The sequence below is a fragment of the Sinohyriopsis cumingii genome, chromosome 9, assembly GCF_028554795.1.
Source record: "Sinohyriopsis cumingii isolate HCF-2022 chromosome 9, ASM2855479v2, whole genome shotgun sequence".
In the NCBI taxonomy this organism is placed as follows: Eukaryota; Metazoa; Mollusca; class Bivalvia; order Unionida; family Unionidae; genus Sinohyriopsis; species Sinohyriopsis cumingii.
The window spans coordinates 22333924-22361866 of NC_142969.1; the positions used below are offsets into that span (position 1 = coordinate 22333924).

At 35.7% G+C, this 27943-nt stretch overlaps 1 protein-coding gene across 1 annotated transcript in view; it reads right to left on the bottom strand.

The window, feature by feature from the left end:
- Positions 1 to 351: 351 nt before the first annotated feature.
- LOC149791382 (uncharacterized) overlaps positions 352 to 27943 on the bottom strand; it is a 48678-nt gene continuing 21086 nt past the window's right edge. Inside the window, exon 3 of the mRNA XM_089971344.1 lies at positions 352 to 852. Coding sequence (XP_089827470.1) covers positions 352 to 852 — 501 coding nt within the window. The remainder of the gene's footprint in view (positions 853 to 27943) is intronic.

A 27943-nucleotide genomic window follows, 5' to 3' on the forward strand; every position in this document is an offset into this window, starting at 1 on the left:
CAATTTAGACAGCTATTTGTCATGTGGTCACAAAGAGAAGTGGTAAAGTGATGTTATTTAAGAGTCAAATACACCTATCATGATATCAATCCCTTTCATTAACTGACAATGATATATATTTTTTCCCATTGTATTTGAATCATAAAATTACATATTACCAGTAAGTTGAGATTCCATAGTGTTACCCTCAGAAGAAATTTAAAATACCTAAAAACAGAATTAAAATTTATTCTGACTTATACAAGTTTAAGAAATGCAGTTGAAACTGCAATTAAAAATGTTCATAAGGCTGCTAAACTGTTCATGCAAGGAACATTAAAATGAGTATTAATAGTAAAATACTTGCTCATTTTATGTCTCTAGCTCATCTAGCAACTTGGGCCACCAGATGTCTCTCTTCTTTGAATCCCGAGCATCAACATAGTTCAGGAAACCCAGGTGACGTGGAACTTCACAGTCCTCCAATAATACTGGGACTACATATTTTCTCATTTCATTAAAACCTTCAATAATGGCCATTTCAATTTCATGTAAAACAAAAGCTTCCTGAAAAGCTTCCTGGGTCATAACTACAACAGTCTTGTAGGCATTCCTGATGCTATCAGAAGCAAATTTCAATAATGGTGTTCCTGGAGTACTGTCTCGATCATACTCACAGCAAACAAATCCATGGTCTTTTTCTAGTCTTTCTACAGTTTCCTTTACCCACTGTCTATCTGAGCTAGAGTAACTGAAAAAGACGTGGTATTTCTTTCCTGGTGGCAAAGCTCTTGTTTCTATGGATGCTCTGTAGTCCTTAAGTGTATTCTGATCTAATGCCTCTGAATATACTTCAACAGGATCCACTTTTTGCTGCAAAGAAAAAAAAATATTAACGTCTCTTAATTTCCCAGATATATAGTCTTTTTTTATACTGCTTCCAAAATAGGAAATGATGTAATAATTTATGTGATAGCGAAAGGTTAATCAATGATATGTTTGCATTTTTATTCTAAACTACTTGTTACACCATGGTTAAAAAATGTATTTTCTGTTTAATATACAAGTTATATTTATCTTTTGAGTGGTGTGAGGGAGTAGAATTTCATGAAGCAAAAAGTTCAAAATAGCCTGATATTGCTCTCTTTGCTTTAAGCTGAAAGATCCATGTCATTACAATTTTTGGCTATCTGGTAGAAAATGGTGGTATTTTAACATGTGGTCTTGTTGGGTAACTGTCTAATTTCTGAGTAATTTCAGCATGACTAAATGGAACACAAGGATCCTTTGTATTAATGCATAAGATGTTTATGCTAGTATTAAACATATTTAATTTGGACTGATTTGGAAACGCAGTTCTTTCAAGAAAGTCATTTATAAATTTTTAAAAAAACAAACATTATTAACAATAAAAATACCTGAAGAATATGGAAGAAGCTGAAAATAGGTTTTCCATCTGGTTGCTATAATGAAGATCATTCTGATGGATTTTGGTTGTCAGATGAACCTCATTTTCATTTAGGCCCAAATAGATATCGTAAGCAGTCTTCTTAAGGAAAACCCATGTCTGTATTATTATCCATTTATTAGGATTAGTAATAATAAAACTTTCAAGATAGCAGCCATATTGGACACCATATCAATACCATTTTTAGTTGGGACCAATTACCAGTAGGCACAATCATAAAGAAGTCTTTTGGTGAAAACTCCATATCAATATGATCATCCCTAAAGGATGTAATGAAGAGATTTTCAAAATGGCCATCATGGTAGGCTTTTTAGACATCAGATCAGCACCATTTTCAGCAAGGCCCAGATAGCCATCATATGAAGCCCCACCCCAACCCGTGAAAACCTCATGTCAGTACAACTATCTATTCAGAAGAATAGCTATAACAAGATTTTCAAGATATTTGTGATCGTGACCATATCAGTTTTCATTCAGGACCAAGTGGACATCTAAGAAATCTTTCAGTGTAAACCACATGTTTGTATGATTTTCGAAACCAAAGGAGCACCAGTAACAAGATTTTCAAGACATCCATTGTGGCAGTCTAATCTGACATCCAAGTGGTACCTTTTTCCTGTAGATCCAACTAGACATCAGAACAAGTGAAAACCATGTTGATATGACTTTCAGTTTAGGAGAAGAAGCTATAACAAGATTTTTAATATGGCTGCTGTGGTGGCCTTTAATGGACATCACATCAGCACCATTTTCATTTAGGACCAATGAGACATAAAATGGTCTTTAGCGAAAACGCCATGCTGATATGACCATCTATTCAGGGGGAGTACGTATAACAAGATTTTCAAGACAGTTTCTGTGGCAACTATATTGGATATTTCACCAGCACCATTATCATTTGTTACCAACAAGACCATGGGATAAATGTGACTGTAAATCAGGAGTGAGTGATAACAAGGGATTGACACTATAATGACTGAAAACATTTTCCACGAATTCAAGATAAGATCATTTCTTCCTTTTAACTACTGATTGTTGAAATGATCTCTGATATTTTCAACTACAGTACACAATAAAACGTCTTCTGATGATATGACATTTTGTTTTGGAGGAATAATATGATTTTCAAGATGGATACCATGGTGGCAATATTTGATATCATAATTACACCATTTCCATTTAGTACCAAACACACATCATAAAGTCTTTTGGTGAAAGCATCTAGAAGAAGTAGTGACAAGATTTTCAAGATGGACATTGTGGCAGCCAAATTATATTAAGTCCGACCAATACCATTTTTAGTTATGACCCATTAGACATCATAAGAAGTCCTTTGGTGAAAATCCCATGCTAATATGACCATTCAAACTGGAGGCATAGTGAAAACAACATTTTCAAGATGGAGACTGTGGCTGGCACACTGAATGTCTGAATAGCACCATTTTCATTTTAGACCAACCTGACATCTGACCATCCATTCAGAAGGAGTGGTGATACTATTTTCAAGATGGTCACTGTGTTGGCTATATTGGACACCAGATTGGCATCATTTCATTAAGGACCAACTAGCCATCATAAGAATTCTTCTGGTGAAACCCCATAGCAGTATTACTTTTCATTAAGAAGAATAGCACTAACAAGATTTTCAAGATGGCCACTGTGATGGCCATATTGAACATCAGATCATCATCTTTTTTGTTTACACCTAACTAGAGATCAAAAGTTTTCTGGTGAAAACTGCATGGCAATAGGGTAATGATAATGATTTTCATATTGCCAATTGGATTGGCATCATTTATCAGTGATAACAAGATTGTTGATTTGGCCATTGTGGGAGCCATATCAGACATCAATCAGGTCCATTTTTGTTTAGGACCAACTAGATATCACATCTTTCAGTGTGTGTGTGTGTGTGATTATGATTTTTAACGTAACTTTAACAACTTTTCAGTCATATTGCTACCATGTCTGCCGTGTGGCAGTTTACAGTGATGTCTAGCACTGGTTCATCATGCTGCAGACATGTAGCATGATGTCCCACCCAGTCACATTATCCTGACACCAGGCCGACCAGTCCTAACACTAACCTCTTAATGCTGAGCACCTAGCAAGGCAGCTGTTAGTACCATTTTTGTAAGTCTTTGGTATGACTCGGCCGGGGATCGAACCCACGACCTCCTGCTTCTGAGGTGGACGCTCTAACCACTAGGCCACCGGAGTGGTCCATCTTTCAGTGAAAACCCTATGTTGATATGATCATTGAGCTTGAGAAGTTGCAATAACAAGATTTCCAGATTGGTACCATTATCTGTAGGACCAACTAACCATGATATAATGTCTTTTGATGTAAACTTCATGCTGTTATGACTTTATATTTAACAGTAGTGCTAAGAAGATCAAGATGAGTGTCATGGTGTCAGACTGATACCATTTTCCTTTAGGTGCAACCAAATATCATAAGAAGTCTTTTAGTGAAAACTCCATGCTAAGACCATCCACTCAGAAGGAGGAGCAATAACGAGTTTCAAGCTGGCTGCTGTGGCCACTAATATGCATGTAATTATGAGGCCAACTATCTTACAACTGAAATACCCCCAATATGTGCATTTGATCATGAGGCTACTGACTTTACTGCTACATACATGTACTAATAAACAATAGGGCCAAGTGAGTCAGATATTGCTCATCTTGCTCATATAATGTTACACTTTACCATTTAAATAAGCTGCCTAATGTAATGCATCACTGGGAGAACAACACTTGTATATGACATGATGTGTACAAAATACTTTCTGGCCTCTGCCTACACTGGCGACTGTGATCATTATAGAGCCATTACAGTTCAGATTCTTCATAATAATTTTATGATGCAGGATGTTTGATATCCCCACTTTCGTTGGCTTGTACAAGTTGTAGACAGGATGTTCTTTCCAGCAATGATATACAAGTATATTTCTCTCTCTAACTGCATATTTTACATAAAAAACATGAATATGCCAACTTTCACATACAGTATATGAAAGGCAGCTAATATGATTATTCAGGTGAGATCATATGCGCATTAAAAATGCAGAGCCTCAGACTGGGTGCTAGCCCATCAAATCTTTTAGTTCCTCAGCAGATAATAAACATACCAGAATTGCTAATCCACCTGCACCTAGTCTCGAGTGTAAATGGCTTTGGGGGTGTTCATTAATAACCCTTTCAACTTCCTGCAACATTTTTGCTCGTGTTCACATCAAAAGATATGACAGACCCCCTTTGTCTCTCAAAGCAGATTTAGTTTTGGGTTATCCAAACCTCATGTCATAATGATCATCGATTGTGGGGAATAGTGACTCACATCCACCACCATGGCAACCATACTGAATGTACGACTGGCACCATTTTCAGCTAGGACAGACTAAGTATCATAAGAAGTCTATAGGTGAATAGGTAGAGAGACAAATATTTTCAAGATAGCCACAATGGTGACTGTATTGAGGGTTGGTTATTTCATACAGAACAAACTCTTATTACGAAAACCCCATGTCAAAGTGACTATCGTTGTAAAGCTCAATGCCGCCATTACATGCAAAAAGTTGTATATACCAAATCATCTCAATAATACAAAATCTTGAAAGATAATGGGGCTAGACATTGTTGAGTTTTATTAAAACCAGATCATGTTGACGTTTCATCACATTATCATCCATGTAATTTCTCCTTCAAACTGAGAAACCCAGCCATTTTTCATGTGTGTATGAATTAATATGCTGTTTTATCAGCCACATCCATCAGTGAACTGATTTTGGTCGAAAGATGGATTACAAGATTTGATGACATCACCAGTGAAAACAGAAGTCAGCATCATGCTATGTTGGATACGGTAGGTAGTCCTTACGTGATATGCTATTCTCGTGCTGCATTTGATATGATGCAGCACTTGGCCTTGCCAATAGTGACATTTCATCACATTATCAGCCATGTAATTTCTCCTTCGAACTGAGAAACCTGGCCATTTTTCACATGTGTATGAATTAATATGCTTCTTTTATCAGCCACATCAATCAGCAAACTGATTTCAGTTGAAAGCTGATCTTTTCTTTAAAGGCATAACTGATGTACAACGTTTCTTAAAAGTCTGTATCATATGCTAACCAATTAATATGGAAATCTGAAACAGATGGGTGTGTCTTCAGCCTATGTTTGCCCTTCAAAGTATCCAAGTACTACAACTGATCATCAATATTCACCCGAAGAGTCTTATTTTTTTATCTATTGCACATTTTTTCTTCTCAGATCTGCTTTAAAAAAGTGGGTCTGCCTCTCTTCATTCCCTCTTGAATCAATTTGTCTGCCACAAGTAAATGTTGTTATTTAGGCACTAACAGAATTTGTTGACTGTATCACATTACTACTTTTGGAGCACTCCCAAAAAAGAATGGAATTGCAATTGACTTCAGTGACTAAATTATGGGGTGCTACCTCTTATTTCTAAACTGAATATCTGAACATCATTTAAAGCTAACATCTTAATTATTTCAAAGAACAGTTTATATCAAATACCTTTTTTAATAACTCATTTCCTTTCTTCACTTTATTTAGCTTAGAAGAATGGTGAAATTTATGAAAAACTGTGGCACTGGGGCTTTAGAGAAATAGCAAACACAATATTTTCAAGATAGCAACTTACTGCATGTCAAATCACCATTTTAATCTAAGATCACAAAACATTAAAAGAAGTCTTTCAGTAAAATTATCATGATATTATGACCATTCATTCAGGTGAAGTAGTGATAACATGATTTTCACTTGGGACAAGGTAGACATGGTAGTCTTTTGGTGAAAACCCCATCTCTATAAGACGTTCTGTTCAATAGGAATAGTGATAAATATATTTTGTAGATGGCTGCTGTGGTGCCCATGTTGAACATCAGATCCCAAACAGACATCTTAAGAAGACTTTTAGTAAAACTAAATGTCAATATGATTCAGGAGGCATGGCGATAACAAGATTTTCACAATGGTCATTGTGATGGCCTTATTTGATATGCCAGCAGTACCATTTTCATCTAGTATCAACTAGATCAAGGGTAGAGTTGTCAAAATGTAAGAAAATTTCTACAGATAACCCCTCAATCCTAACCTTTCAGTTACCCGAGTATTCAATCATAGGGAAATTGTATTCAATGTGAACCTGACTCACACAAGTCAACCCCCAAAAGATGTTTAAGAGTATTTATTACTAAAATAAGTGGCAAAAAAGCCCAATCTGAGCATAGGAAGAGTAATCTATATATTACATGCCATAATTACAGACAACTGAATAAAAAACGTACATTTATTTTTGCTACTTAACTGGATCTGCGATATCTGGTGCCATTTATTTTCAATTCAGACTGGTCCGCTACATATGTGGTATAAAAATGAATCTGTGACACATGATTTCACATTCAAGAAACACGTTTTCTTTGAACTGTTTCTGGTGGAAAGTAGATGGAGGTCTAACGATGAACACTGACTTGAATCGCTGTTTCTAATTTAACGATCAGTCATATATGTACTAGATAATAATAAAAAATAAGTTGATAATAGATTATGTTATTTTCCTTGGGCCAATGAGAGGGCAGTATTCCATTTTGCATATTAAGTGGGTGCAGCAATGTCGAGCAGTAGCATGGGAAAATGGTCTGGCATTCATTAAAGGTATGATATCAAGTCAAACTTTGGACAGGCATACAAAGTCAAATGCATGAGCTTAGCATCGGTACCAAATTTAATAAGCTATGTGAAATCTAGCTTGAAATATTAGCTGATTCTTAAATAGGTCATGTGAGAAAGGAGACAAGTCTTCCCTTGTATTATTATATGGTACATGTATGACAAGTAAATTGTAAGTAATGATACGAGCCCCTGTGATGATGAATAAATGTGTATACAACATAAGCCTCAAATCGTAATCATTATTTTGTGCCTCATTGTGAACTTGGATACTTTTTTTAATGGGTACCTGGTTGTCCATTACCTGGGTAATTGCCAATGGGCGGGTACCCGAGTACACGTTGGCATCTTTAATCATGGGTTAAATGTGTGTGCAAAGTTTCACAGCAATCTTCCAAGCAGTGTAGGGGAAGCAAGATGGACAGATGGTGGACAGTGGACTATCCCATAAACCCTTCTGGTGTTCAACCAGTATAGCTAAAAATGGGGATATTGCAGTAATGTCATTTATCTTCTCACATGCAAAAACTATTCTGTTCAAATTACTGGGAAAAAATTGTGAACTCAAAATAAACAACCACAAGAGCCACATTTAACATGACATACATTCCAATCCTTTAGATGCTACATGAAATGGACTGACTTAAAGCACATATGTAAACATAGTGGGTTGCACAATAAAAAATGTATGGTGAACAACAGCATCTAGCAGTTCCTCAATACCAAGAAACAGACACAGACACCAACTATCATTCCGTTAAATACTAATTTGTATTCAATCAGATTAAGCTTAATATGGGAATACTAATTAGAAACAAATCAGAATAATGTGGAATAAATTTCACTGCTTTATTACAGAATTTACCTTCTATAAACACAAGTAATCTCTTTATACTTTGCTGGCTTTTGTTTCTACACGTTTCAAATTTTGTTAGCATGCTACCAACCAGGTTGACAATGTTCTTAACAAATATTTGTTTTTAATAAAAAATTGCTGGTAGTTAATGTCATCTTGGTGTCCATCCATTCTTCTAAAACTGTTCACAATACAAATATCAAGGTTAGTAAGTGACCTCCTCGTGGGGTGTAAATGTGCAAAGGTTTTTAAATCCAAGTGCAATCCATGTGGTTGCAATAGGTATAAGCCAGATGAAAAAAGTCAGAATTGTATAAATTGCTCAGTCTTCTCTGTTGATCAAGTTTTTCATTTTTATTTTCACACAGATTTTTAGTCAGTAAAGACCATTCTTATCTGAAACAGTTCTTTCAATATTTATGCAGGGGACCCTAGGGACTGGGTCAAATTTGACAATGAAGTAAAATAAATAACGCATTGCAAAAGCAGCTCATTATGAATATTAACTAGCCTATTGGTGAATATCAAAGTGATCGGCAGAATATAATTCACCTTTATGCGAGTTAATACTGATGTAATTGTTGCTTGAAATAAAATTTATTTTGTGGTATACTAATAAATAGGCATGGTTATTTCTGGTATGTAAATAGGTCAATTATAAGTATATGAGAATATGTACCTTAGCATGGAATTAAATTAATCCTCTTATTCACCTCTGGATGTTTATGCTTTCACATTAATTAAGTGATAATAAAAGAGTAGCTGCTGCTGATGCCCACGGGATAAAGAGTTCGAATACACAGTGTGTGTGTGATTTGGATTTTTAACATAGTTTTAACAATTTTGCTGTTATATTGCTACGATGTCTGCAGTGTGGCGGTTTACAGTGATGTCTAGCACTGGGGCATCATGCCGCAGACATGTCGTATCATTTCTCACCCATGCGACAGAGAAATCTAGCTGTTTTGCAGACCAGTCGTCTCAGTCAAGGTGTCCATGCGCTCAGAACTACTTTTTAAAAAAAGAAACCCTTGTTGTCTTCTGCTGTGCCTGATACAGTTGTTCTAAAATCAAACAACAACAACAAATATATAACAAAAACATAGTAACTTAAGGTCAATATATCTTTGAGAACACACCATACAAAAAACATTTAGAAAGAGACAAAGACACACATGCATATGATGTCGGGCTTTTTGGTATTATGCTAGTTTGTTCCACACAGCATGGTCAATTTTATCCTATATGCAGGCCTAGCTCAGTACATTTTCAGTTCAGCATCATTAAATGCAGCTAAAGCTACCTAACTAGTTTTAAATACTTTGTGTGCAACAATTGTATACTATTAGCTATATTTAATGACGCTGACCTGAAAATTGACTGTGCTACAGATAGGATAAAATTCTCAATGCTGTGTGAAATGAACTATGACAGAAAACACTGATCCATGCAAACAGACTATAGATCTATACACTTCATAGCCTCCTAAATCTCTTAACTACAGAAAATTTAGTAACTGCCAAAAATGTGTTATGTCAAACATACTTTATTCTAATTCTGTTAAGCATCTCCATTGTGACCCAGTTGAACCAAAAATATACCTACAATATTTAATGACAAATAATGCACCTACCAGCCAGAAGGAATTATTTATCTGTCAACACATTAATCCATAAGCAAATTTCACTGTAGTACTTGCCATATTTCCAAGACACAAAAATAAATTTTCAAAGAATCTGTGAATTTGAAAGTTTAGCACATGGTTATCTGATAGGGTCCGTATTTGGAGGGTCTTTTATACACGGGGGTAATTTTACAATCAATATTAAGGACAACACAAGTATATCACAAACAGTTTCACCTCCTCCAAAGAAAAGGAGAGCTATATACGATAGTGACACATATCACTAATTACCCATGAATAATCTAATGCAACATGTTACTTTTCATTAAAGCTTGTACTAAGTATAACTACGGTAGAGCTGAATACCCAGTATTGTTTCATTATTTAAAATAAAACTTTTCAAAACTGAAACTGATGAAAATGAAACAGTTTCTTGTAATAAATATTAATTATTTATTGTCAATTTCATATAACATCCATATATTAAATTTGATAATACCTCATTACTATGCAACATTTTTTGTTATTTTTCTTTGTTCACACGTATAAACTGTGTACTTCGGATGCAACAGTCACACCACAGCCCTCATTAACATATCTGTATTAATGAGCTGCATGTAAACATTTGCAAGTGAACTATATTACACTAGTGAAGAGTTCTTTTTACTTTAAAGGAAAATATTGGGTGAGAAAAATAATCTACTTTGGGGTTTGGACTGAGACAAGGAAATCCCAGTCATAGGGTTACATTATATGTCTCCCCACAAGGCAAGCCTCATGGGGAGACAAATAATGTTACCTTGCGACTGGGATTTCCTTGTCTCAGTCCAAACCCCAACACAGAGTCTACATCTCCCACCCAGTCACATTATTCTGACAACAGGCCACCAGTTCTAATACAACCCCTTGATGCTGAGTGCCTAGCAAGGCAGCTGTTAGTACCAGTTTTATAAGTATTTTCTATGACTCGATCAGGGTTTGAACCCACGACCTCCTGCATCCAAGGTGGACACTCTAACCACTAGGCCACCAGAGCGGTTGAATACATAGTAATGTATTCTCCTTTTGTTATATGCAGTTTTACAGCATAGGATAAGCAAGTAAATTTCTCATGTAATTGGATCAAGGGGGGAGGAGGCACCTCAAAAGTGGTATCAATTGAAAGTTTGTTATCACATCTCTCATAATCTCTCTCTAGTAAAATAAAAAAATAAAGGGATGAGCCCTCATTCTGTTTATCTATATGGTAAAAACATACTAATCCCATGTTCACCCATAGTGAACATTTGATGTTAATAAGTTAAGCTGTACAGGAGTTCCAGCATTGGCACTGAAGATGGATTAACTCACACACATAGATGATCAAAGTAAATCCCATATACCACCAGGTTATTGACATAAAAGCATAAAAGGCAACATTTTGAACAGGTCACAACTCCTGACTAATTCTCAAGAAATGAAGTTTCATGCGGCCCGCCAAGGGTTTTCATGCGGCCTAGGAACAAGTCATCATTCGCACTGACTCTGTTTATGTGCTTCTAAGTTTTCAAATATTAACAACATATTAACAACTGAAAATTAGATGTCATTTAGAAAAACCTTTTGTTTTTGCTACTTCAAATATTAATTATTTTACTTAATGAACTATGCGGCCCACGACAAAGTGTAAATTTGTGTATGCGGCACTTGCACTGGAAAGTTTGCCCACCTCTGATCTAGTGACATGCACAGAAAATTCATGAAAATTCTATTACAAAGGTGGCCAAGATTCAGATACTCAAAGCACCCAAAATTTCACATAGGTTGATGGTAAAAACACATAGAAAAACCCCTCTCAAAGTCTAAAACTATTAATTTTGCAGATCGCACCAAAACAGTGACGTGTGATGCAACCTCCAGGCTTGAAGTAACAAGAGTACCACAAAACACATTCTATGACCACTGCATGCCCTTTTTGCTATTAACCACCTTGAACTCAGAACTACAATCCCACTGGCTGCACAATAACGTGTGGAACTAAACAAAGTTTCATGAAAATATATTAAGTGTTTAAAAAGTGACAGCCTCGATAAGGAAACAGGCCAGTGACTTCCCTTGTTTTTTTATTTTATTCTTGGAGGAAGTGTGCGTATATGTGTGATTTGGATTTTTAATGTAGCTTTAACAATTTTGCAGTCATATCACTATGCTGTTTGGAGTGTGACAGTTTATAGTGATGTGTAGCACTAGAGCATCATGCCACAGACATGTAGCATCATGTCCCACCCAGTCACATTATCCTGACACCAGGTCAATGAGCCCTATCACTAACCTCTTTAATGCTGAGTGCCTAGCAAGGCAGCTCCAAGTACCATTTTTATACCTTTGGTATGACTTGGTTGGTGTTCGAACCCGCGACTTCCCACACTGGGGGAAGAGGATATGACTATAAATACACGAGACACTATCAGGTCCAGATAAATAACATGCTAAAGTTGCATGAAAATACCTTCACTGGTTCAAATGTTATACCTGCACATGGCCAGAGATCACTGATTTATATATTCCCTGGAATCTTAATCTTGAGACTGAAGTCATGACTATGGTATCTCTAATTATGATATCTAACTGGATATGTTTCATTAAATTATCTTCAGTGGTTGAAAAGTTGTCCTTAAGAAAATTTATAAAATCAAAAATTTACATTTTCCCTTGCCTTACTGTGAACTAATCCTAGTGGCATCATAGCAAGTATATGGCATGCTACACACCATCTAGTCATGATATAAAAACTCTCAGTTTCAAGAAATCTTTGCAGCTGTCACAAAGTTATGGGCAAGACAAGCAAATGTTAACAGAAGGATCCACTGATATAGTGTTAACATAATTTTTCCCAGTGTAAGATAGGTGTAAAAATGCATCAACAGTCATATCATTATTTAACATGACACAAGAAGTGTTCTTACCCTCACTTTAAACTTGACAAATGGCATAAAACATTGTATGCAATACATTCTCTGCATCAGAGCTGCAGCTGGACAAAAAATTTGAATACCTTAACATTTAACACATTCAGCCCCAATCCCACCTGTAGACATGATGAGGCTGTACTCTACTTCTGAGCTCTGTAACATCAAGGTCACTTAAAATAGACCAAAGTGGGTGGTATTAAGAAAGAACAGATAGATGTAGCTCTACAATGATACCAAATAATCTGGACCTTCTACTTACATTACAAAATGCAGTGGGAAAAACTTTTCTTTGAGACCTGATTTTTGTACACCAAAAATTTGCCCTTTGTTGGAATTGGATTTTGTGTTTGGATTTTAGATTTTTTGGCCTGTGATCTAAGGCAGACTGATCTGAACAGCACAAAGATGGGTGAACCTTTGCAAAAAGTAGGATAAGTTGGAGTTTGGGAGTAAGAAGTGGCCAGGACAAGAAAATTATGGGTCTAATAAATGAAGAAGAAAAAAAGAAAAAAAAAACAGAATAAAAAATATCAAAACAAATCCATAACTTCAACTTTTACCCTTCTGCACATGAGCAAGCCAAATAGCCAATGAAAAATGATGTTTCTAGCACAACTAAGCAACAGGCTAAATAAAAAAAACTTTTGGAACCAGATGTATTTGGATGTATTCAGAATATATCTCCAAAATACGTTTCCTACCCCCATTTCAGGCGAAAATTACCAAAATGACAAAAAATCTCCAGGGCCAAATTAGTTAACTAGAATCATGAAAGTAGTATATGAGACTACTGTCAGATTATCATGGATATGATCATATTTAGCTTCATCTCTGTAAATAGAGGTTTTAGTTCAAGACTTGGCAAGAAATATATGCATATTTGCATGTGACCATAACTTTGTGGCTAAGACCATGAAAGTCACAATAAGATGTACAATTGTACAGGTTTTACAATACTGCTTTTTGTTGAATTAAAGTAACAGCCATGATATCACAAGAAAGAGATGACTGTGTCCTTAATTTTGCTGATAGGATCATGATAGCAAAACATGATACACCATCCATATATTTCATTTTCATTACTAAAACAGCTTCTTAACAAAAGCCCAACCATGAAAACTGACAATGACCTTAAAATTGAATCATAAGTGTTTTGTGACATGACCTTAGGTTATGGTGCATGAATAAACCCACTTTCATCTCACTATCCTTGAGAATTTGAGAGCAAGAGCCTTGACACAAAAATTAATAATAATGAGCTATAATCAAAACATTGATGAAAATATCAATTAAAATAAATGACACATTCAGGATTTGCGAGTTAAAACATAAATTTAATTAAACTATCTTCAGTGAATTTAGAGTTACAGTCCCAAATAAAAAGTAAGTAAGCTTCACATGCTGACAGAACCATGCTACTGATACACATGACAGGTACATTTGATATACCCTGAAGCTATGATTTTAAAGGGAGACACATTTCATTCCACTAACTTTAACAACAATTTAGTCATGCACAACCTAAGATCAAAGACTTAAAGATAGATCCATGAAAGTGCCAAGTGACAACATCAACTCAAGATGTACTGCTATTTCAGTTTTAATGTCTATTACTGCAATGAGAAGTTAGCAAGTTACAGCTCCAAATAAATGTAGTAATGTCCACCTCTGACCTTAAAATGAGAACCAAAAAAGTGGCAAATTTAACACTCTTGTCTTACATATATGCAAACGTTAATCAGTGTTCATATCACTACAGCTATCAGATGCAGGATTACAAACAGCACATGTACAGTAACTAACCTTCATGTGACCTTCTTGAAAGAATAACAACACACCCTCATACTCTGATAAAATCATCCAGCCAATAGGCTAGTTGCAAGCAAAATATTCAAAGATTATGTACACACATTCTGTCACTTGTACAGTTTTCACACTGTATGATTGCTTGGGTTAACCATCAAATTCAGTGTCATCCAAAGCGAGATACAGGAAAATACACAGAATTAAGAAAATGACATGGCATATCATGATGTTTCCAATCTAAATGGCTATGGGTATGGTCTGATCCAGGGCAAATTTTTCAAGACTGTAAATGTGTATTTCTCTTTTCATATCCATTCAGTGTACATATGGTTATATGGCAGGAGTATTGACAGTTTCCAAGTTATGAGGCATGGGTCTACTCCAGGGGAATGAAACAGGTTATGTGTTTGATGTAGAACTGCATATATTTCCTGTGCCCATTAGGTGCATATATAGTTCTAGGATAAGGATCTTAAAAGTTTCCAAGTTATGAATCAAGTTTCCAGTCAATGAGGCACAACCCAGGTTCTGTGCTGGATATAGGTCTAATTCAGTATCCACATTCTCTTCAAAATATATATATATATATATATATATATATATATATATATATATATATATATATATATATATATATATGTGTGTGTGTGTGGAGAGAGAGAGAGAAAGAAGAGAGAGAAGAGTTATAGATTGGGGATCTCAACAGTTTCCAAGTGATGACACAAGAGCAAGTCTTCTTCTACTGGAAATGTGTATTATTTCTTCTCATGTCCTTCAACTAATGTACAGTTAAATGGTGGGGATCTCAACTACTTCCACACTATGACCCAAGGCCAAAACCTATAACTTAAGATGCATGACACATGGTCTGTATCAGGCATACCAGTATCACTGGTTCCATCTCATGTCCTTCAAAACTAGATATCATTATTGGGTTGGGGTCTAAACAGTTACCAAACCTTCCTTGAGCCAAGACCAGAGATTGTAACCCAAAGTCCATTGCACTGACCTTGAAGATGACATAAACCAACTTCAGACTCAGAGCTCTACCTACAACACTTTAAATCTGTAGATTTTATAAATAAAAATAACTTTTCCTAGAAACTGGTCCCATCCTAAGAGCTGTAATGTATTATGACTCTATGGTCTTAAATTAAGTAATAGAAAAGAGTGAGAAGCAATGATCATTGTAAAATTCAACAAATAATTTACTTCCCCAAAAGACAAAGTAAAAATGTGAAAAATAGAAACTTATAGTATTGCAAATTAAACCCCAAATATTCCTAGAATCACTAACACAAGTCCTTATGATTAAAGTTCTGAATAAACTTAAGTGATAATCCAAAATAAATCCAATGCTGAAGTGTTGATGTGCCTGTGATGGCCCATGTCATGATGATGTGTCAATGTTTTTTTGTTGAATCACAATAATACAAAAGAATATAGCCTTATTAGAATTTCGCTAAAAATCCAAGTCATTATCTCCAAGAATGTTATTTTTGAGCATTTTGTATTTTCTGAGAAGAATGTCTTGAATTAAATAATTTCAATAAATAAGTTCCAGCCCTAACGAAACAATGGACAAGATCTTACAGCGCAAATAAATAATTAATAGAAAAAAATTCACGATTCTATTGAAAAGTTTGTGACACCGCAAGCACAAAAAAAATTCTACATGGCAGCCAGAAGAATAATAAAATCATTTAAAAACATTGCAAATCATGTCTATGTACAGCTATATAACACTATTTACAGTACACAGCTCTGTGTATTCTTTAAACTTCCTCCAAACTGCTTCTGGCTCTTTTCAGCTTTGCCAAAAGATCCTTTTCCAATAACATTTCATGGCACATTTTAAAGTCAAGGCACACACAAAAGGTTTATAGAAACACTGCTGATTAGAGTTCACAAGTAAACACAAATGTTGGAGAAATCTAATTAAAAAATAAAACAAACAAGACAATACATCATGAAGAAAACACAAGCAAAAATGAAGCATTCCGAATAAATGGCATGAAACTGATCATATGTTACATATGATCCGAAAAGACTTGGAAGGACCGCAATGAAATATTCTAACTATAATAGAAATCAGATCAAAATTATTCAGGTTCAGTACCCATGAATGTATTCTCAGTCTATATTTAGAGCGTAGTTTCCTGTCTCCTTTTGGTGGCGATACAATAGTTAGATTTAGGCATTCTTGGTATGGATTTAAAGGTAACACTGGACAACAAATTTTTACAAAAGTCATGTTACTGAAATAAAATTAGTCAATTCTTATCAATTTTTATGTGCTGAACACGAATATGACAGTCAAATTGCAAAATTGGCTCTAGTTTTTTTGTAATCTGCAAGAAATTAATGTTTACATAACGAAATGCATTCCAATAGTAAAAGGTCAACTGTAATAGCCTACCTATAAAAAATCAAGTCATTGACTACATCTTAGATTTCTTCGCCTGTCTCTTGTACAGCTGTTCGGGAGCATCTCTGAGGAGTGTCCAGCAGTAGTCAGCCAGCATTGTAGTGGACCATTTTCCCTGGTATCTTTGTTCCATTGTTGCGATATCTTGATGAAAACGTTCGCCGTGTTCATCACTAACAATACCACAGTTGCTAGGAAAGAAATCCAAATGGGAATGAAGGAAGTGAATCTTTAGAGACATATTGCAGCCAAGTTTCTTATACTTCATCAACATGTCTTCTACTAGTTCCTTATAGTTTTCTGCCCTAACATTTCCGAGGAAGTTTGTAGAAACTAGGCGAAAAGCATTCCATGCTTGTTTCGCGTCACCTTCCAGCAAGTTGTTGAACCGGTCATCTTTGAAAAGCTCTCGAATCTGAGGACCCACAAAAACTCCCTCTTTAATCTTTGCTTCGCTGAGTCGAGGGAATTTTTCATGCAGGTATCGGAATGCTGGCAAAGTCCGGTCAATGGCTTTCACGAAGTTCTTCATCAAACCTAGTTTGATGTGAAGGGGTGGTAGCAAGATTTTCTGAGCCTCAACCAGAGCTGGGTGTTGGATATTCTTCTCTCCAATGGCTACATTCTGCCTGTGAGTCCATTCCTTCCTCATGTAGTGCATTTCCCTTGCTCGGCTATCCCACTCGCATAAGAAACACATGTATTTTGTATATCCTTGCTGCAGTCCCATTAAAAGGGCAACTACCTTCAAATCACCACAGAGGTGCCAGCTGTACTTGTTATACTCAATGGAATTCAGTAGCTGCCTTAAGTTATCGTATGTCTCTTTCATGTGGTCAGCATATGCTACTGGAATAGATGGAAGAATGTTTCCATTGTGCAAAAGCACAGCCTTGAGACTCAGTTTCAAAGAGTCCACAAATAGTCTCCATTCTTGTGGGTCATGAGTGATTTTTAAAGCATTCATGAGGCCCTCAATATCGGAACAGAATATCAGATTACTTTCCTTTCTGAAGAAAGGCTCCAATTGCTGGTGGCGCTTTCGATATGCAGTAATTGTGACATCTTCTTCTAGAAGATTCCATTGTTGGAGTCTTGATCCTAGCAATTCTGCCTTGTTCTTTGATAAGTCCAAATCACGAATCAGGTCATTTAGTTCTTCCTGTGTTATTCTGTGTGGGGTTGATGATGCACCACAGTGAAAATCTGGATCACTGCATGCTGATGGACCAGGAGAAGAACAGGTCGACTCACCTTTGTCTTCGTCAGATGAATCAAGAGAATATTCTGCTGGAGGTTCTGGAATAGGAAGTCCCTCACCATGTGGAACTGGTCTCAATGCAGACGGAATGTTTGGGTAGACTATTCTCGACTTCTTTCGCTTCGTTATTCCGCCGGAAAGAGGAGGAACCAAGCAGAAGTAACAGTCATTTAGGTGGTTGCTTGGCTCTCTCCACACCATTGGGACTGCAAACGGCATTGATGACCTTTTGCAATTCAACCACTGTGAAAGCTGTGTTGTACATGTAGCACAGCATATATGCGGAGCCCAAGGCTTGTCTTGGTCACCAACCTTGCATCCGAAGTAAAGATGATATGCCTTCTTCACTTGAGAATTGATACTTTTCTTCTGGTTGGCAAATGTCACTTCCCCACAAATATAGCAAAAATTGTCTGCGGTATTAACACACTTTCGAGGCATTACTGTTCTTTATTGTACGTAAATGGATAAAATAATAAGTTTTATGTAACAGTAGCTTGAACTGTCTCGCACAACGTCTAAAATATTTTAAATGCTGAACCTATCTGATTGGGCTTTATATAGTACACTGCTTACGTCAGCTTCAGCAGCCGCCTGGCATTAGTATAATAGGCCTACACATGTATAGTACACTGCTGACGTCAACTTACTTCAGCAGCCGCATGGCATTAGTATTGCATTGCATCAGAAAATGATGCAATCAACTGTGGATGATGTGAGCATGATGGTATTATGCAATGTTACATCATTATTCCGGATGTTGCTGCAGTCCTACTGGAGAAATTTACACAGTGAAACATAGAAAATGAGGTATATGAATATCTTCAAAACGAGAGCCAATACAAATTTTTCACGGTTATATTCGTGTTCGGCACACCAAAATACTACAGATTAGGGCCTTTTCAAGTCAGTAATGATTTCACTGTTGACCAGTGTAATTGTTTATTCTATAAAATATGAGATTATGGTGTGGTTGTCTGTTTGTGTGTTTCAGCGACAGTGAACAGTGAGTAATAAGGCCTTGGTGATGATCTGGAAGTGAAATCTGTGTTTTATTGCACATTGCTTTATTTACAGTCCATCCTCTCAAAGAAATGCTGGTGAATCTATGACAAGAAGTCAACTTTGAAGGTATTTCAGATTAACATATGATCTATATTAATTGTCACACAGGGTTAAGTTCAGTCCTGATTAACAAATCTAGAGACTATAAAGGAAAATTGTGATCGGAGTCCAATAGCACCTTATATGCTGGAAATTGGTCTTATGTTGGAAATTACCATAAAGACTGGAAAGTACTAAAAACACCCCCAAGCCAGAAACTGATGATATATTACAAATTACTGGAAAAGACTTAAAAGGACTGAAAATATTTGCATATGATTTCAACTTCCACCAAATTAAGCTTCTGTTTAGATTTGTAAGAAAAATCATTAATTTTATACACGGTGTCATGATTCATGAACAAGCTTGGCAATTTGGGCCATTCTTGCCAAATATGGGACAATGGGCATCTCTGGTTAAACCATACTCATAGAGAAAAAAAAGCTATGCATTTGTTGTTTACAGAATAAAACAAAATCAATCATTCAGTTCAGGTAGAAAATGATTCTACACAAGTTCAAGTCCAAAATACAATTATCCATATCATATAATGAATTAACCCCCCTCCAAGAAACAATGGAAACTAAATATACATAACACCTCCCTTCATAAAGAAAAAGAAAGATTTATGCAAGTATATATGTGATACATTCATTCTTTTTGTTTTGCTGCAGATGTTAAAGTCATTCCAAATTATTCAGTATTTCTAAATTCTGAAGATTGGTTACACCAAAGTCATTACAGTCCGATTGCATTCCATCGCTTAATGTGTGGGACAGGTACAACTAAATTGTTTGCATGATCAACCTGGCTATCTCTATGAACATACACCTTTAACATATTTATAAGGCAATGTTGTTTTTGTTTTCGCCTCCCAGAAGTATTAAAGATATAAGTTAAATCAGTTACTTTCTATTCAACTGAATAAGAACCATTGTACTAAGCCTTAAGAGGATTTTGTGATATGGGAAAGAGAGCCAGAACTCACCAGAGGCCAAATTTAGTATAAAAACTTTATCAAAGCTTTTATTGTTGTTTTAATATTCCAAAAAGGAATTGCTCTGGGAATCTTGTGGAAGCAAACATTATGGTCAACAAGTACTGGTTGCCTGATTTGGTCTTAGGCAAAGGACGGACACAGTCTACCATTATTCTGCTAAACAGTTCTACATACATGTATGCAGGAATAGGTTGCAGATGACCATTAGGTATCTTCTGATTGGGTTTACCTACCATATGATAAGTGTGACAAGATCTACAGTATTTACAAACATCACTTTTTAATTTTTGGCCAATAGAAATGTTTCAAGATCTTGTGATATGTCTTACTGATCCCTACATGACAAGCCAAAAGAAGTTCATCGGCTAGACTAAGAATTTCCTGTCTATATGACTTTGGAACTACATTTTCATAGCTCAATGACCACTCATCACCAGCGGGTATCTCAGGTGGTGTCCATTTTTTTCACAAGGACCCCATTTTTAACAAAATAACAAAGAGGTACTTGTGTGGCTTCAGTTTCGCTAACAGACTTCTGAAACAAACAGGAGATCTCAGGATCTTTTTCCTGTTTGACAATAAGTGATTGTCGTTTGTCACCTTGATTAGAATAAAGAAAATGAGTAGTTAAATGAGGATCACTGTGACTTTGGACTAATTCATACAAGTAGCAGAAGTGTTCTTGTCAAAAGCCTGACCAATACATGTCTCAGCTAAAGGTGTAATTTTTTTGATCAACACCATTATCAAGAGCTTTCTTTGCATAGCTCTAGCAACTGCACAAGCTGGGTATAAATCAGGGATTTTTGTTTCAATAGGATTGGCTTTCTGATCCAAACAAGGCTTGTAATTATAAGTGGATTAACCACAACCTTATCTCCAGCTAGGTCACTGCCTAGTAACAAATTAACACCTTTGACAGGTAAAGACACTGTTTCGACTGTAACGGGTTCTGAGACTAAGTCTGATGACAAATTTACACAATGGAGAGGAACATTAATAAAGACAAACTCTCCTCCCTGAACAAGAACACTCTCATTAGAAGACTTCTTAGAAAAAGGCAAAGTACTTGATATTAAAAGATTGAAAAGCTCCTATGTCCCTTAAAATTTTAATAGGAATATGATTGGCAGAAAAACTCATGAGTGATATAGAATCATTTGAAATGAATGGATCATAATTCTCTATAATAAAATCAGACCTGGTTTTGTTTGACCAAATAAATGTATTGCTTTCAATACATTGTGACCTTGACCTCTTCAATATAAGAGCATTTGGAATAGGTATCATGATTCTGTTGCTTATTTTTCAATTTATAGCAATCAGAAATAATGTAACCTTTCTTCCTACAATAGGTACACATAGGAAGAGATAAGGATTTCTGATCAATTTTATCAGAAACTTGATTCCTAAAATTGTTCCAGATTGAGATTTGCATAGGCTCGAAATAGAATAGAATTTTACCAGAAGAATACTGAGTGAAAGATCTACTGATAAAAGAAACTTTATGAGCTAAGGAAAACGCCATCAGCTATACGAACAGTGTTTTCTGAAGTTTCAACCATATGCTCATCAGGATAAGTCTTCACACCACTATGGACAGAATTCTTTAACTCTTCAACTAATATGAGTTGTCTGAGATTTGTGTAATCTTGACCAACTTTCTTGGCTAAGTACCACCTATCAAATAATTGCTCTTTTTCTATTGCAAGTTTGTCCAGTTTCTTCTTTATATTTCCAGAACTTTTGTCAATAAACCTCAGGTACCAACCCATAATGCTTCAAGATACATTCCTTAACCAAAACATAATCAACATTTTGCAGTACTGCAAGAGAAGTGTAGATATTACGAGCTTTGCCAGAAAGTGCACTTTGTATAACTGAGTCGAATACTCTCTTGGCCATTTCAAATTTTCTGAATTTTTTTCAAAATGAAGAAAATTATCTACTTCTTTTTCTTTAAAATGGGGTGCTAACCTAATATTTTTAGCAATATCAAAACTTGAATTTGCGTGTAAAGTGGGGATGTGCTTTTCACTTGCCAGCTCTAATTCTTTTAATCTAAATTGAAATTCCCTTTTTCTCTGTATTTCTCCTTTTTCACACTGATCTTTATTTGCATTAGCCTCTCTTCTCTTTCCTCTTTTTGCAACTGCAATTGTATCTCTCTCTTTCTCTCTCCTCTTTCTCCAATTGCATCTGTTTGCATTGGTTTCTTAATTCTAGATCATTCTGTGTATTTAATTTCAATTTCATAACTTTAAAGTTATAGCCAGATGGAAACTTGCTAATCAAATCCAAAGCACTTTTATCTAAAATATTCCTTTCTACCAAATACTGGACCAAATATTTATTTCTCGCTTTGTTAAAGAAGCCTTTGCCTCAAAAAGGTCATATTTTCTGGCAATCTTAAGCAACTCATCCTTTTTCAGGGAGTCTACTTGTTCCTGAATAGGATTTGCAATAAAGCTCTCCACTTTAGATGACATTATAAATGCCTGTTGGTTTCCCCAACAGATTTTTAAAATGTGAAATAACACCATCGACTTGGAAAACTCTAAAGAAAAGTGAATTCAAATGTCAAAAACAAAGTTTTCTGAAATATTTGAGAAAATTTCTATCCCAGGGACAAGTGGCTAATTTTCTATTACAACTCTATTGACTTTAAATAAATAACAGAAAAGAGTGAGAAAGAAGCAACAAGTTCTGTAAAATTCAAGAAATAATTTATTTCCTTTGAATACAAAGTGGAAATGTAAACAAACAAACAAACAAAAACAAAAAAAACAAAAAGAAACCCAAAAAGAAGAAGAAAGGACCTTATGGTACTGCAAATTAAATCCCAAATAATCCTAAAATTACAAGCACAAATCGAGGTTGCTGGTTCAAACAACTTCCCCCAAGTCATACCAAGACATAAAAATGGTATTAGCAGCTGCCTCATTTAGCACTCAGCATTAAGAGGTTAGTGTTAGGACTGGTCGGCCTGGTGTCAAGGATAATATGACTCAGTGGGACAATATTCTACATGTCTGTGGCATGGTGCCCCAGTGCTAGATAATGCAATGAAACTGCCACACTGCAGACACTGTAGCAATATGACTGAAAAATTGTTAAAGCTATGTTAAAAACACACACACACATCCTAATAACACTGGTCAACAGTGAAATCATTACTGACTTGAAAAGGCCCTAATCTGTAGTATTTTGGTGTGCCGAACACGAATATAACCGTGAAAAATTTGTATTGGCTCTAGTTTTGAAGATATTCATATACCTCATTTTCTATGTTTCACTGTGTAAATTTCTCCAGTAGGACTGCAGCAACATCCGGAATAATGATGTAACATTGCATAATACCATCATGCTCACATCATCCACAGTTGATTGCATCATTTTCTGATGCAATGCAATACTAATGCCATGCGGCTGCTGAAGTAAGTTGACGTCAGCAGTGTACTATACATGTGTAGGCCTATTATACTAATGCCAGGCGGCTGCTGAAGCTGACGTAAGCAGTGTACTATATAAAGCCCAATCAGATAGGTTCAGCATTTAAAATATTTTAGACGTTGTGCGAGACAGTTCAAGCTACTGTTACATAAAACTTATTATTTTATCCATTTACGTACAATAAAGAACAGTAATGCCTCGAAAGTGTGTTAATACCGCGGACAATTTTTGCTATATTTGTGGGGAAGTGACATTTGCCAACCAGAAGAAAAGTATCAATTCTCAAGTGAAGAAGGCATATCATCTTTACTTCGGATGCAAGGTTGGTGACCAAGACAAGCCTTGGGCTCCGCATATATGCTGTGCTACATGTACAACACAGCTTTCACAGTGGTTGAATTGCAAAAGGTCATCAATGCCGTTTGCAGTCCCAGTGGTGTGGAGAGAGCCAAGCAACCACCTAAATGACTGTTACTTCTGCTTGGTTCCTCCTCTTTCCGGCGGAATAACGAAGCGAAAGAAGTCGAGAATAGTCTACCCAAACATTCCGTCTGCATTGAGACCAGTTCCACATGGTGAGGGACTTCCTATTCCAGAACCTCCAGCAGAATATTCTCTTGATTCATCTGACGAAGACAAAGGTGAGTCGACCTGTTCTTCTCCTGGTCCATCAGCATGCAGTGATCCAGATTTTCACTGTGGTGCATCATCAACCCCACACAGAATAACACAGGAAGAACTAAATGACCTGATTCGTGATTTGGACTTATCAAAGAACAAGGCAGAATTGCTAGGATCAAGACTCCAGCAATGGAATCTTCTAGAAGAAGATGTCACAATTACTGCATATCGAAAGCGCCACCAGCAATTGGAGCCTTTCTTCAGAAAGGAAAGTAATCTGATATTCTGTTCCGATATTGAGGGCCTCATGAATGCTTTAAAAATCACTCATGACCCACAAGAATGGAGACTATTTGTGGACTCTTCGAAACTGAGTCTCAAGGCTGTGCTTTTGCACAATGGAAACATTCTTCCATCTATTCCAGTAGCGTATGCTGTCCACATGAAAGAGACATACGATAACTTAAGGCAGCTACTGAATTCCATTGAGTATAACAAGTACAGCTGGCACCTCTGTGGTGATTTGAAGGTAGTTGCCCTTTTAATGGGACTGCAGCAAGGATATACAAAATACATGTGTTTCTTATGCGAGTGGGATAGCCGAGCAAGGGAAATGCACTACATGAGGAAGGAATGGACTCACAGGCAGAATGTAGCCATTGGAGAGAAGAATATCCAACACCCAGCTCTGGTTGAGGCTCAGAAAATCTTGCTACCACCCCTTCACATCAAACTAGGTTTGATGAAGAACTTCGTGAAAGCCATTGACCGGACTTTGCCAGCATTCCGATACCTGCATGAAAAATTCCCTCGACTCAGCGAAGCAAAGATTAAAGAGGGAGTTTTTGTGGGTCCTCAGATTCGAGAGCTTTTCAAAGATGACCGGTTCAACAACTTGCTGGAAGGTGACGCGAAACAAGCATGGAATGCTTTTCGCCTAGTTTCTACAAACTTCCTCGGAAATGTTAGGGCAGAAAACTATAAGGAACTAGTAGAAGACATGTTGATGAAGTATAAGAAACTTGGCTGCAATATGTCTCTAAAGATTCACTTCCTTCATTCCCATTTGGATTTCTTTCCTAGCAACTGTGGTATTGTTAGTGATGAACACGGCGAACGTTTTCATCAAGATATCGCAACAATGGAACAAAGATACCAGGGAAAATGGTCCACTACAATGCTGGCTGACTACTGCTGGACACTCCTCAGAGATGCTCCCGAACAGTTGTACAAGAGACAGGCGAAGAAATCTAAGATGTAGTCAATGACTTGATTTTTTATAGGTAGGCTATTACAGTTGACCTTTTACTATTGGAATGCATTTCGGTATGTAAACATTAATTTCTTGCAGATTACAAAAAAACTAGAGCCAATTTTGCAATTTGACTGTCATATTCGTGTTCAGCACATAAAAATTGATAAGAATTGACTAATTTTATTTTAGTAACATGACTTTTGTAAAAATTTGTTGTCCAGTGTAATTGAAGTTCTGAATAAACTAAAGTGGTAATCCAAACTAAATCCAATGCTGGAAGTATTAATATGCCTGTGATGGCCATTGTCATAGTGATGTGCCAAAAGTCTTTTGTTGAATCACAATAACACAATCCAAAAAAATATCCTTATTGAATTTAACTATAAATGTGTCTCTATTTCCAAGAATGTTATTTTTGAGGACTCTGTATTTGTAAGAAGAATTACTTGAATTAAATAATTTGAATAAATAAATTTCTGCCCAAAAGAATATTGGAGACAACAAAGAATCTTTCTCAAGATGTTATAGTGCAAAAATATAATTTCTAGACCAACAAGATTACATAGTCTTCTACTCGATCCCAGGCCACAATTAACATTTTCTGAAGAAAGAAAAAAAAAAACTACTACCTAATAGAAAATTTCATTCTGGAAGGTTCCAAAATGTTTACAAGGTAAAATCTTAGTTATAATTGGAAAATTCTCATAAAAGAACATGACAAACAATGCAAGTTTTAATATAAATAACAAATGAAATTTCTAAAACCACTATGTATATCTAAACACAACCAGGGTCTTATTACAAAGTTTCAGGTTTGTATATTTAGCAGTGTAGGAAATAAACTGCATCAGTAATGGAGGGACAGACAGATGTACATGGAGACATAATCCCCACCTTTTCAAATGTTGAATGGGCATACCAATGATGTACTTATATACTTATTAAAACAATACGATGTCAAAGAAAATGATGAAGATTTCAAATACTATCAATACTTAGTGAATAATCTCTAGCTTACAAAGTACACCTTCTATAATTTTTAATAAAACATCTTTTCATGACATGGGAAATTTACATATCTCTGAACTTAATGACATAACTAATAACTATATGCATTAACTGACAAAGACTTTTATTTTAATTTAAAATACTAATTATACTTTTATAATAATAGCAATATACTTTACTCAGTAATTTAGGCCACTGGCCCATATTACAAAATAAAAGTAAAAAAATATAATGTGCACCATGGCGTAAAGAAGTTAAATATGGTGTTCATCATGAGTATACATAACTTCCTATAATCAGCGTATTACAATATAAAGATGTTACTACCTCAAAGTACATTATTCACCATTTATCTGAGTTATCAAAGATTGTCTAAAACGAAAAGCCGAATTGATATAGTAAGAAAGATTTTTTATAATTGATATATTGCTATGGATTCAGCCAATGTGGGTATGTGAGAAAGCTTGCCAGTAGCTTCTCATGGGTCAGTGGTTCTTTCTGGGGTTTTCCTGGGTTCTTCCTCCACCATTTATACAAGCCACCATGTATAGCCTATCTTGTGCTAAAAAATGGTGTTAAACCCTACAACAACAACAACAACAACATATTGCTATGACTCATTAGGGATAAAATGTATCTACAGACAGAAAGAGAAAATAAACTTCATTGAAGTATTTCTTTCTTATACGTTCATAAGCCTAACAAACAAACAAAATGGAATTCATCTTCTACCAAATAAAACATGATTTTTTTCCAGCATAGTTCATAATACCTATCATTTCTCTCAATCCTGCTATGCCTACCTGTCTCTATTTTCAGTGTATACGCTGAACATCTAAATTCAGCAAGTAACTTCCTAAGAATATACAATAATTCACATGAGAGGTATTTTTCCGGTTCTAATTTGGTTTTAAACATGCTGTAATGCACACATTTATGTGAACTGCTAATATAACTTTGCCAGTTGTCAAATCCATAATTCTTTGCAAAAATAGTGTGAAAAATTCTTTTTCATCTCCAACAGCTTGATTTAGTCAAACATACCCAAAATTAAAGCAAAATAACTTGGCCTTATTTTGGTAGCCCAGGTAACATGGTTAGTTTCATTGAATCTTTGAACATTAAATAACATTGGTGTGGGTAGCTTCAACCAGTATTTAATGCATCGTAAAAAATATGAGGTACAAAGTGGATATCTTCTGTACTCCCCTAACACAACAGCATTCTTGGCAGTTTTAGGAACACCTCTAATACTGTTTGCAAAGGTTGTATTCCACAATTTCAATATCTCTACTAAATTCATATCCTCAAAGTTCTCACCCATAGCAAGCAATTGGTTTTATTACTGAATCAAAAATTTTAAAAGCATCCTCTCCACTAAAACAGCCAAATCAGTTTCAATAATTCAAAATCTCTGAAGTTGCAT